The 13,581-nt window shown below is 40.5% G+C and overlaps 2 protein-coding genes across 8 annotated transcripts in view; both read left to right on the top strand.

Annotated features, from left to right (window-relative positions):
• The window catches only part of FBXO4 (F-box protein 4), a 394,712-nt gene extending 382,997 nt beyond the window's left edge, over positions 1 to 11,715 (top strand). Inside the window, exon 8 of the mRNA XM_039842577.1 lies at positions 11,686 to 11,715. The gene's annotated coding sequence lies outside the window, so the exon portion shown is untranslated. The remainder of the gene's footprint in view (positions 1 to 11,685) is intronic.
• The window catches only part of GHR (growth hormone receptor), a 216,543-nt gene that overhangs the window by 144,339 nt on the left and 58,623 nt on the right, over positions 1 to 13,581 (top strand). For 3 of the 7 annotated variants that reach the window (XM_039842560.1, XM_039842558.1, XM_039842561.1), the window contains exon 3: positions 11,686 to 11,751. The exons of the other annotated variants lie outside the window; for them this stretch is intronic. In XM_039842560.1, the coding sequence (XP_039698494.1) occupies positions 11,686 to 11,751 (66 nt within the window). The remainder of the gene's footprint in view (positions 1 to 11,685; positions 11,752 to 13,581) is intronic. 7 annotated transcript variants of the gene reach the window in all.

Genomic DNA, 13,581 nt, shown 5'->3' with positions numbered 1-13,581 from the left:
TTTGGATTTAATTCAGTAATCCAGTAAGGTGCCATTTGAGTCCATAAGCAGGGGTGTGGCCAAATGAAAAAGGTGTTTAAGAAGATTAATCCAGCAGGACTACCAAGAATGGATTAGAATCCCCACTGAGGGCAGAGTAAGTCATGGGTGAGGAAAAGAGGCCTCATTAGGGAAATGTTAAGTGGGAAAAAGGGGAAGGGAAGAGCCTGATTAACATTTCAAGGGAACCAGCAAATAATTATATGTTCAGACAATTAGTAGGAAAAGGAGGGATCATAGACAAGTCAAAAAATTTAACTCTAGAGTCCAAAAAAATAGTGATAATGCTGGGGATAGGGAAATGATATTAGCTACTCTTTAGATTGCCAGCTATTTTTATTCAGACTCTGCCTGCTTTTACACACTTTTATTCCCAGCTAAGACAATTGGCAACCTTTTATTTGTTGCTAATTTTAAGGAATTGTCATAGGCTTTCCGGGGTTTCTTAAACTTTAGACGAGGATAGGAATAACCCTCCATCCAGTTGTATCTACTCATAGAGCTGGGATTGGGTCCACTTCCCTCGAGGCACATGAGCTGCTTGGAGAGGAGTAGCTACCTGAACAAAATCTTGATTTTGTGAGGAAAGAAGAGAGAAGGCAGTCTTGGTAGTCTGTTTACTACACAAAGGGTCTTGATGGCCATTGTCAGGAGTTTGGACTTTACTCTGAATACATGGGAAGCGTTGGAGAATTTTAGACAGTGAAGTAACATGATTTGATTTATGCTTTAAAAGATACTGTATTTCATGTTTCAATTTAATTGAAGGAGGACAAAAGTGGAAGTGGAAAAATTAGTTAGGAAGCTATTTGATAGGCAAGCGGTGTTGGTAGCTTGGGCTATAGAAATAGCAAAGGAGGTGGACAGAGGTGAATTGAGATGAACTGACATAACTTGTAGATGGGTTACAGAAGGGGTTATAAGTTAGGAAAAGTGAAGAAACGAAGATGACCTACAGGTTTGGGGCTTAAGTACCAGGGTAGATGGTGAAATAATTTACAGAGATAGTGAAGAGTTGAGAAGGAACAAGTTTTGTCAGAGATTATTCAAGAGTTCTGTTTTAGGATTGAGATACCTATTGGATATCTAGTGATGATGCCAAGGAGACTGAACAGTGTCAAGTTCAATGGAGAGGCTCAAGCTGAAGGTAGAACCACCTATATATCGAAGATGTTTAAAACCTTGAGACTTGATGAAATTCCCCTTGCAGGGGAAAAAAGTGCAGGTCTGGGGTGGCGGGCGGGTCTGGGGAAGGGAAGAGTCAATGACACTACAGTATTTAGGGGTCAAGCAGAGGAAGAGAAATCAACAAAGGAGACCAAGAAAAAACAGCCAGTGAAGTAAAAGGGAAACCAAGCAAGTCAGGCATCATGGAAACTAGGCAGAGCATATCTTTAAAAGCGATCATCTAGTGGGTCAAATGCATCTGAAAAGGAGAGTAATATAAGGAATGAGAAGAGACCATTGGATTTGAAAAAAAAAAAACAGTTTTAGTGGATGGGAAGGATTAAAAGCAGAGCTGAAATAGATTCAGAAAAGAAACCATGAACTGGAGTCAGTCATTGAGGATCTTAAAAGATCCAGGAATAGGAGAGAAGATTCTGGGAGCACAACTCCTAAGTACCCCCAAAGAGACTACACTTTCCAGATGTTTTTTATTTTTATTTTTTAAGTTATCCCTTAGAAAGAGAAATGTCCTATGTATCAGAACCTACTGTGGTTTATATTTGAAATTATGTCAGTGGCCCAACAATTTCTGGCTTCTGTAGATCTCTTTACTCTACATGCTCCTTTGATTAAAAAGAAACTAGACAATTAAGAGTTTCTAATTTAAGGCAGGGGGCTAATACCAGACAAGACTCAGTTGGGATTTAAGTGTTCATACATATTATTTTGGTTGCTCTTCAGTTGTACTAACTGCTGCTAGGAAATTCATTAAATATAAATATATATAAATTAAGGTAAATTAAATATAAAATATAAATTTAAAAATATAAATTATATACATGCATGCATATATATATATATATATATATATATATATATATTTTCTGCAAATCCAAAATTTGAACTTTATAAAGTCCCATATCTTCCTTTGCCCCATCTACCCAAAGATGTCCTCAGCCTTTTAAATTTACATCGACCAGAAAGTAGAGCAGGGCAGAAGTTGTGTGGGAGCCCTGTCCCTCTCCCTCCCCCTCACCTTCTGGCCTCAGCACAATAAAAACTCTGTTCGGAACTTGGCTAGCTGCTGCTTTTCCCACATTCGATCAGGGAACACTTAAAGCCATACAGTGTCTTGTCCCGCCAGAAAGCCTATGGGCAGGGTGCCTTTCAGGCTGACACAAAGACACACTGTGCCAGGCATCTATGACCAGAGCAGTGGCCACATATGGATTATCAATAAGGCTTTTGATTTTTTTTTTTCTTTAAGTCACATCATCATCACATTAAACATAATTCAAGCCAGGAAGCAAAACTTAAGTTCTAGGCTTTAAGACTTTGCCTGCCCTATAGCTACAAAGAAGTATAGCTACTTTTCAGTTTAAACATATTCCTTTCAGAAAAATGTCATAAAAATTTTTTTTCACACCCAGTATAATTTTCCACTTTAAATTGATGTTGTGTGATTTGATTGACTGTTTTGACTCTAATTTTAATTGTACATTTTGGAAACTCTAATGTTAGATTTAAAGTTAAGATTCAGCACCCATAAAGTTTGCTTCTTACTGGAGCCAGAAACTACAGAAGGCACAATGAAAAAGACAAAGTTTAAAAAAATAAGTATCAGGTATCTTGCTGCCAAGGTACGTGTCTATGGTGGATTGTCACCTTATCCATCTCCATTCACTTTTTGGTAGAGCTTCCATTTTCTACTGCAAAATAATTTTGGACTTGGTCCCATGTTAGCCACAGGGCAGAGTTTCGACAATTTCTTTCCAAAACTGGCCTTCAGAAAATGAACCTAAAAATTTTGATTCAGGTATCTGAGAGAAGCTATGTCAAAGTTTTATTTTTTCTTTTATCATATATGGATATGACAAATATATCTGTAAAATGTACTGATATATAGAGAGTTTCCACTACTCTACTAATAAACCTATATCCTGATAGAAGCTAATCAAAAGGAGAAGTGGTTAATATCAAAGGCCAGATTAGCCAAAATACTACAAATATTTATTGAAGTCCTACTGTGTGCAGGGTTGGAAAGGATAAAATGTGGTTCCTACTTTCAGGGACTTGTAACCTAATTGAGAGAGCAAGCATATAAACACATGCAAACTAAATAGTGCAAGATACAGCATAGGACATAAGTAACTATCGGATAAGTAATCATAAACACTATGTGCCAAACATTCTGTTAAGTATTTTATGTACATTATTTTATTTTCTGAACTGTTATTCCCACTCTATAGATGGGAATTAACCTCTGATCTTCTCCCCATTCTGGAGAAAGCAAAGAGAATGATATAAGGTGAGCGGAGACCTAGAATCAAGAATGTGTCCGATGGCTAGCAGATGCACTGGTCTGCGGCTAAGGATCCATTTAGGGGAATAGAGAGCAATGAACCTTGGGACTTGTGTTACTCTGTTCACCACCATATCCCAATGCCTAGCATAGTGCCTTGCACATAATGGGTATTCGATAAATATGTCTTGAACAAACAAATGGCCCTCTGGTTTTTCTATACCCTAGACCAAGTACAGTGGGATAAAGGTAATTAGTGAATTAAGACCATACACCAAATAGCCTCAGGACCTAATGCCAGTATCTCCCAGTTCCCAACTATTATAGTAAAGGATTCAAGCAGGAAGCACACACCACAATGGGACAGGTCTGACAGCAATAGCAGTTGCAACTCATTGGGGTCCCTTTTATGGAACCTGACATGGTGAACAGTCTATATAAGTCCTTACCTTCACCTACAAGACCATGAAAGCTCTGGCCCAGGCACCTCTGCATCTCAAATCCTCTTCCTGCCCTTCCCTCCCTCTGCTCATGCCATAACCTCCTTGTTGTTCCTCAAACCTATCTTAGAGCCTATATTTTTCCATGCTGCTTTCAACTCTATAATACCCATTCTCCCCAAGTCTTGCTGCCCTACTCTGCTACCTGACATCATCGATTTGCTTACCTGTTTACTGTCTCCCCCCGACACACACACATGCACACCAGAATGTGAGCCCAGAAAGGCAGAATCCCATCTGCTTTCTTCACCACTGTATCCCCAGCATCTAGGACAGCCCCTGGCACATCGTAAATGCTCACATACTGCAATTCTGACTGAAGACCACTTTCTCTAGCTCTCAAATACTTACAAATAGAACAGGATTTTGTTCAAGAAATATTACATGGAAATTGATGAGTGGAGCTTGGAAATGAGAGGCAGAGTGGCAGGAGTCCAGACCAACCTGTTTATAAAAGATGCCTTTGCCCAGAGAGGGGAAAACACACCTTAAAATCTCTGGCAAAGTGAATGATTTCTTAGGACACTTTTAACATGTTATGCTTCTGAAACACTGCTTGGTCTCAACATGAAGATTCATGAATTTGCCAAAGCAACCAATTTGCAGGATTTGAGAGTCACTACTACCAGTCTCAGCCTAGTAAACAAGGTAACAAGTATCGTACACCTTGATATCCACAGAGTGACTCACTTCTGTAACCACAACCAGACAAATGCATCCATCCAGGTGACAGGAAGGGAGGTGAAGAAAGTAAACAATCCTGTATTAGTTACTTTTTTTCCCCACCGAACACCATTTAAGGGGCTAATTACCATGAAAATGATTTAAAATGCACTGACTTTACCTCAAATTTGAGTATGCACGGTCCCAGAACAATTGTCATAGGCACTAATGATGTGCTTTAGAATCTTATTCGGTGCTAATTGAGACTCCAGAGGCCACAAAATGTCTGATAAATTTAAAATAATAAAATAAGTAAAGTCACGATGCCTCCCAGCTTGTCCTGAAAGACTTTCTAGTGACATATTCAGTAATTTCATGCCCGTGTATTGAGCGTTCACTATATTTAAGGAGCTGTGGTAATGCTATGGAGAATCGAAAGGGGAATGAGACATGGTCCTTGTCTTCAGACTTCAAGTTTGTCATTCATTGGGTAAATCAGATACTTTGCAGGGAATAAGAAGTGCCATGGTCCAGGCATTTAAAAAAAAAATGGTGTGAAAACAAAGAGGATGAAAAGATGGATTTCAACTAGGAGAAAAGAAAAAATGCTTTGTGGAGGAGACAAACTGATCTTGAAAGGTGGATGGAATTTTCACAGGCTTAGATGGCAGACAGCCTCGATTTGTAGCATTTGCCAATTTTTATGCTGTAAATATTCCCACTATGGCTGATTTCAAGTTAATGACGTGATATCACCAAACACAGAGTTGGGAAGAGGTGCCAGCTCCAGCACACCATCTATGAGTCACTATCTGGGGTTTGGACTGTTAAATCAGTCTGACTCTTATTTTTTTAATGAGTGAATTCACAGGTATTAAAAGCATCTAAGACAACATTATAAGGGAAAAGACCCTTATGCCCTTCTCCTCACACCTCAGTCTCACCCTCTCAATACTCTCTTTGTCTATCCTTCTACTCTCGGTCCTATGCCCCTACCTAGTATTGCTCTTGGCCCAGTGCCAGCTATGATTCTGGTTGCTCCTCTTAACATGGCTGTGACTGCATGGTACAGAGGGCTGGCTTAGTGCCCATTGCCTGGTGTTGACACCTCTTCTGTTCTCCATAATGAAAGGCAGCTTTCGGGGCAGCTAGCTGGGCAGAGTTTTCACCATTCTTGTAGCAATTGGAAGGGAAAGCTGGAGTTATTACTGGGAACCTTTGCCAAAGGAAGATGCAGGCCAGTTGAGACCCATCGTTTATACAAACTCCTTTTAGTACTTCTTAAAACAAACAAACAAAACAAAACAAAACAACCCTCACTAGCAACGTGTTCTTCTTATGTCACTGTACCTTTAACTGGTCTTATCACCCAAAGGGCTACGTTTGCAAAGCCAGGCCCTGGTATCTGTCTTTAATTGCAAGCAGATGTCCTCGGTGCGTGCATAAGCTTGTGTCAGAAGGATGTTTTTTTTAAAAAAAAAAAGAAGAGAGAGCACTGCCAGACAGACAAGAAAGGAATATGTGAAGCTTAAAGTTAGTAGGAAACTTTCACATTTGTGCCGCTAAGCCAGAGGCAGACCTGTGAGAAAAGGTGATCTCTCACAGCACATTGATTCTTCCTGAGGCCCGGTTGCTCCCCAAACACATTTACAATAACATACGCTGCTGTAGATTTATTTCAGCATATGCTGCTTTCTGTGATGCCGGTTTCTCTTCCAAAATTTCTGTATGTTGTTGGTAAAGCAGTTTTTTTCTTTTTCTTTTTCTTTTTCTTTTTAGCATTGAAAGGTGTTAAGAACCACCAGCATCATTTCATGGTTCCTTTTGTTTGTTTGTTTAAATTATCTTGCGTAATGTGCTCTGTGATTCGCTGTTGAAATATAGAGGACCATGGAGATCTGAGGAGGTGATGCTGTCAGTTTGAAAGGCACGAAGATTTCCTGTTCAGATTAGACAAGCTTCTTTAGAGCTGCCAAGAGTTGTAACATGTTCACTTTAGTTCAGGAGAAACCGTGGTTGGGAATTCAATCCAGTGAGCCACAAAAGAAAGGAAATTCCAGCTTAGAGTTGTCACTGCACCGGGGCCCAGGACCGAGTGTGCCAAAGGGTAGCCATGATGACCAAGAAGAGTATTGCAGTCTAACAACACTCAGTGTCAAAGCAAAAGGAGGAGGCCTGGCTGCCAGGTTCTCATGAGCCTTTCCTGATTCCTCAGGAACTGACCCCTGACGAGTGTATCTTCCCAAAGTCTCAGCAACCCAGCCCCATCAGTGTAACGTTCGAGAATGTCTGCAGCATTCAAATAAATCATCCCGTGCTCTAGCAAGTGCCTCCTGATGAGCGCCAGCTGCGGGCACATCGTGGAGAAGCCCTCGCAGTGGCACTCTGCCGTGGAACTCTGCCGGCACAGTGACTCTGACCTGAGCTAGAATGTGTAGTGAAGAGTTTCCCAACCGTGTCTTGTTGTAGGAATCGCCTGGGTGACCGAGGCCAGGAAGATGGAGATTCTGTAGATCTGGGATGGGGCCTTGGGATCTGTATGTGTGACAAATGCCATAGTAGATCTCGATGGTCAGGCAAGTGTGGGAAGCAGTAGAGTGGGGTGGAGTCGAAACCTGACGCCAGTTCAAATCCGGCCCCTGCATGTAATTGCTAGGTGGCCTTAGAAAAGTTAGTCAACTTGTTTGAACCTCGGATCCCTCAACCGTAAAATATAACTAATAATGATACCCACTTCAGTGTGTTTTTGTGAGGAGAAAATGGGAAAACCCATAAAATGTGCTTAGTATCATGTCTGGTGTGTTTTAAGTGCACGATAAATATGAGATGTAAACACCTCACATGCATTTTCTGACTTTGCCATCAGCCAGCTCCTTCCAAAGCAGTAGGATGGTCCTGGGCATGGAATTTAATGTGACCAGACAGTGAGCTTGAACTTGAGCCTTATTGCAGGGGTGGGTTGAAGGCAGATAAGTACTTTAAACTGAATAAATACTCTTCAGTGATGAAGGATAGAAAGGCTAAGGTGAATCTGGAAAGAGCTTTAGAGGTTGAAATCTGAGCAGGGAAAATTTCTGGAATATGGTCAAAGATAAACAGACTTCAAAAAAATAGGAAAAGTAGTCAAGTGAACTTGCAATATCCAAGGAGAAACACAATCTTCTGAGAAGAAACTATTTTTATTTGATTCCTTTTTAGCCCCAAAGCCAATATTTAAAGCATTTGAAATTCATTTTCATCTGCCTCATTTATTTAGCAAACTTTAATATTCTACTAGGTGTCATGCCCTGTGCTCCTAAGAGATGTTACAAAGATGAAAGCCTCATTGCCCACCTCAAGGAATTCACAGTGTGTCCCAAGGCACAGGCAAATAAGCAGTTACAAAGGCTGTAAAAGAAGCCCTGGGGCTGCTGGGTGGAGGACAGCTAACCTGCTTGAAAAGGAAGGAAAACTTCTTAGAGGAAGTTCTTTTTTTCCCTAGCTTTGTTGAGATAAAATGGACATAAAACATTGCATGAGTTTAAAGTGTAATGATTTGATATATGTATATATTGCAAAATGATGACTACAATCAGAGGAAGTCTTAAAATAGAGATATGATGACAGTTAAAACATCATCATTATCATAACCATAAACTAACAGTGATAACAGTAGCTGACATTAACCAATGCTTCTTTTATGGCAGATGCCATGTGCGGTCCTTTATGTTATCTCCTGTCATCATGTGAAGCAGTTGACATGCAGTACCTTGTGCACTTGTGTTTCACCACCTATTCGGGGCTGGTTCTAAGTGCCATTGCTGCACAACTCGTAAATTACGATACTCGCCAGAACATTGATTCTCCCACGTGAGCTCCCTTACTGATGCAGTAGAGAACTAACTTAGAAGGACTGGAATTGACTGCAGTTAGTACCAGGCTGAATTTTTGACACAAGTAGCTTTCCATCCCCTATCCCACTGACATCACTTCCCCGGGGTCCCACTGACTACATTAGCCTGCACAGGTGGACCTGACCTAAATGGTGGGGGCCATGCCGGGCTTAGGACAGCATCCTGTCCTCATATGTACAAAGCCCTAAGTACACAAAGGCTCATGTAAAAACAGTCATGTTCTCTGTGAGAAAAGGCATGCCCTTGCTGTCAGGGTAGTGGCTAGCAATAATAGCAGTGACAGTACTAATAGCAATGATAAAAATATCTTCATATTTACTAAGCACTTATTACGTGGCATATTTAGTATCCTGTGTGTACTAACTGATTTAAATGTTACACAGAGATACTGTCACTGTCCCCATTTTACAGACAGAGAAACCAAGGTCCAGATATGTGCCATAGTTGGGAAGTTGAGTACAAGGTTGGACATATGGAAGAAAGGTTAGATTGCAGTTAGTTCCCATCTCATGAGGAATTTCAGCTCACGGCACTACAAAGCAATTATTCTCATGTTTGCGGGATGAAATTAAGTTCTTTGGAAGAACCATCCCCAGTATGCCCTTGACTGCCCCCCACAAAGACTGTGTCTTACCTCTGTGCTATGGTTCTTCTTCACTGCCAATTTAATTTCAAGTTCAGCACCTGTCTCAAGGGGTCACCTTCCCAGGAAGCTTGTCCATACTTGTTAAGGGCCACTCCATTGCTGGACCCCTCTTTCCTTTATAGATCCGTGCCCAGAAGCCATGGGCTTACTGAGGCTAGGGGCTACAGCTAACCTATTTTATAATGCCAGCATTTACAATCCCCTCTGTAAATATATTAGAGTTGTGATTCTTTGCTTATTATCACCCTTTATTTGTTTTTTTCCTCATTGCTCAGCATTTCTAGACATTAAGGACAGTTCTGACACTAAAACTGACAACTGAGCGTGACACCATCATTTGCTAAGATGGCACAATTTTGTTCATTAGGCTTTACTTTTGTAGCCAGCACTCTCTCAGCACTGGCATAAATCTGCGGTCCTTCCCTAGATTTGTTCCTTTTATGTCTTGATTCATCACATATTGTGGAGGGTGTTAGCTGAGTAAGAATTTTTGCCTCATGAAAATGTTACCAAATACTGACACCATGGAGGGAAAGAACCAGATGTCTGTCTGCAAGGAAAGCAGAATCCTGGTTTGTGAGGAGTCAGGACTGGCCAGCGCTCCCCCAGCCGTGCCAGGCCTGAGGTTTGGCTCTGCGCTTTCTCTCGGGGCCTCCTAACTGGCCCCCACATTCCATTTCAGCCATCATTCTGGAGAAATTTGTCAACTATACTGATCTGAGCCTGGAAACCAGTGTCTGTTAGTTTTCTCAGTTTCAGACTGAAAATTGGGATAAACTTGCTGGATAACTTTGACCAAAATAACACATATGATTGTGTGCCATCCCATGACTGACTTAATTTTCCTCTTCCTTTGAGCTATCGAAACTTTCTCGAGGCATACATATAGTTGTCAGTGATACAGATCATTCACAGTTGGAAGTTACATAAACTTGCCAAGCGTTGACCAAAAATATTTTATGTTTTAGTGCCCAGCTTAGGGCAAGGGGTAGGAAAATGGTATTCTCTGGTTTTAGCAAGGAATTGGGATTGGGAATGGGTTTTAGATAATGGTAATACTAAAGACTTAGGCTATCAAGGCAGTACGTAGACTTGAGGAGATTGTCATATAATGTAGTTTTCCTTTCCGGTCATGATAAAATCAATGTGTGGTATATTATCTTTTTGTTATCACGTGTTATTGCATTTGGGAGTAAATGAGCTTATACAGATGAGGTAAATAGTAAAATTTAGAGAGAGAATAAAAAGAAACACTTTCAAAACTAAGAGTCATAGAGAATTTAAAATATTAATTCACCGAAGCCCACAAAGCTTAACTTTACTTGGAAAAATAGTCTTGTTTATGTGCCCAGACTGAAAAAACTTACAGAGGTGAAAATTCTGTAGCGTTTATCAAGAGGATCTTAATTTCATCTGTTAGGTTCTGTATTATGAACCCCAGACCCAGTGGCTGTATCCTACCATCTATCTAGGTTGGAGGAGTTGTGAAAAGCACACTGAGAAGTGGATCAAGGCAGGTGGACAGGATTCTCCCAACTCTGAAATTCTGGGAGGTGGGAGTGAGTTCGCTCACTGCCTATGCATCTACATTTTCCTCCTCTTCCTTTTTTTCATATTAGAGAAAGATTTCTTAGCATTGTTACCGTGGGTTTCTGCTGAGGACCAAAAGTGGCAGTCATTTCACTTTCGTGAGGTAATGCTCAATGTTCGTTGTGGGCCTGGACCACGTTGCCTCTCTGAGAATAAGCCAGAGATAACATGATCTGGTGTGGGGAATCCTGGACAAACCCCCTTTTCCACCAGGCCCGATAACAGTTGCAAACTTTTGTAGCTGAGATGTTTACACAGCAACCCAGTTCGGCAGTTCAATGACAACCAAACTGATCATTTTCCATTTTCCTGTTTTTAGTGCAACCTAATACTAGTATCAATAAAATTATAACTGCTTTTATAATAGATGACTCATTGCCCATCTCACATCGTAAAGTTTTGTGTCTTTCTTGTCCAGCTTTTCACTTTCCCTCATTCCTTCCCTACTCCCGGGATTGCTCACATGTTTATTTATAAGAATAAAGTTTTTTGAAGGAAGCTTTTTTCTTTAAAAAAAAAAAAAAAAGAATTTATGTTCTTTTTTCACAAACAAGATTTAAGTTTGGACTCAAATGATATAGGAAGACTTTTTTGTTCCTGACTATGTCTAGGCATGAGACCAAAAGCTTTCCATTTGCCCTGATATTTATGAGTTCTTTTTAGAATATAGGTTCAATTTTAATTTTAAAAAGAAAGAGAGAGAGAGAGAGACTGACCGATAGACTGACAGACAGAGACAGAGAGAAAGAAAGAAAAAAAAGAAGTAGGGTGTTGTTATAAGGTTGAGCCAAGTCATCTTTTGTCACTTGAAAGTAAAATTGTAACAGGGTCATGTCAGACCGTTTTGATAAGGATGATTCATGTTTTTCTCTCTTTCTGTTCCAGCCACACCAGCTGTCCTTGACAGAGCATCCCACAGTCTACAAAGAGTTAACCCAGGCCTAGGGACAAGTAAGAATTTTAGTCCTTTTTCTGCCTTCAGTGATATTGCCCATGCTTTACTGTAAATTAAGCTACTGTCCTCTCTCTGTTTTATTTGGGATGTGGTAACTAGACGAATGACTGGTTGGAATTACACAGGGAAACAGAAAGTTTTTTTTCAGAATTTCTTTTCAACCTCTCTGCAAGGCTGTTTCTTTATTTCTCTAATTCACGTATCCTTGGAGTTTAAGTAAGGCCAAACTAATGAGAAGGGGGGAAAAAAGATGAAATAATTTATTGTGGATTAAATATAATTAGTTTATTATATTTTGGAACCTGCCTCTTTTTACAAATCATTGTTATTTTGAGATATTTCTTTACCTAGTGATCACATGGACAGTTAAACTTTTCCCTTCAACCAAAAAGCTCCAAAATTCTGTTTGCCGTCATGCGAGCGATCTCTTTTCCTTAAAATGCTTTTGCACGTCTCCTTCTTATCCTCTGACAATCTCCTCTTTCTCTCCAAGACTGAATTCAAACATCAGCTCTGTGGGGAAGCTTCTCCAAACCCTCCAGGCTTGCTCGGCCTCTGTGCTTCCATGCAACTCTGTCCCCTGCTCCATGGCGGCGTTTTCCCTCATGACGCTTCATTGCATATGTTAGTACCGCGTGTCTGTGTGGCTGCATGAGCTAATTAATTATGTTGAGCTTTGCGGCAAAGCCCACCTTTTATGCTTCTTCTAAATCCCTCGCATATCCTAAAAAAAATTCATGATCACATAGTAGGTAATTTTAACTTCTAGGGATGGATTTTTTCATCAGTTGAAGTACATGCCAGAGTCCACATTATACAGTAAAGGAAGAGAAGACAGTGTACCTAATTGAGTTGAAGCCATTGCTGTTTCATTGGTAATTCTGGTGTCGTGAAACCATAATTGGGATTTTATGACTAAACTGCAGGGTAAATTTCTAATATGATATAAACATCATTTCCTTGGATGTGACTCCAAGGGATGCTTAGTACTGTTTTTAACAAATGTCTTCCACTTGTCAGTTGTGCCAGACCACAAACTCTTTAAAACCCTCCTGTTTTAGAGCATCTGACAAGTTAATCTGCCTCCTAATTAATGTGAAGAGTTGAAGGGGGTGGCTATTTGGTTATGTTTGGATTAGTCCAGCTAGTATATTCCAAATTCTTTACTCAGTAGACAATGTGACTTATTGTTACTTTCTGTAAGGAAATGAGAAGGAATCAGTGAAGAATGTTTTATTAATGGGGCACACCCCGTCCATCCCACATTGGAACCTTCCCAACACACAAACATAGTACACCACCCTTCACTTTCCACCAAAGCAATAGCATGGTTTCCCTAAGCCATTTTCTTTGTCAAGTCATGGGGTCTGAGGAGCCCAAGTATTGAGCCTTCTTGAACTATGGGTATGGCAGATGGGAATGGCAGATGTGTTGAAGAAATTTCCGCCACTCATGTGCATATGTTAGGAAGCAAGAATACTAGCTAGTTGTCCTTCATCGCGGGAAGTCATACAAATATTCACCTCCCCACACAAGGAAGAATCCTATCCTTATCAGGCTACCTGCACTGTGTCCCAGGACTGACTGCATAAAGTAACCCATGTCAATTGATGAGTCTGTGTCATTGGGCACATCCCATGGTGCTCATGCTTGGACACATGGCTGCCTTCATCATTTGAGCACTTCACTGAGATGTGATAGACCCTAGTGTTCACAACACCTCCCTATGTGTCACTGTGTATACTGTCACTGTATCACAGAGTACAGTCTTAAGAAATACTTTCTAGAGAGAAAGAGCCACATGGATAGCAGCATACTTCACCTAT

This window comes from Pteropus medius, unplaced genomic scaffold (assembly GCF_902729225.1).
Source record: "Pteropus medius unplaced genomic scaffold, Ma_sr-lr_union100, whole genome shotgun sequence".
Lineage (NCBI taxonomy): Eukaryota > Metazoa > Chordata > Mammalia > Chiroptera > Pteropodidae > Pteropus > Pteropus medius.
This window is presented reverse-complemented; position numbering and strand designations above follow the sequence as displayed.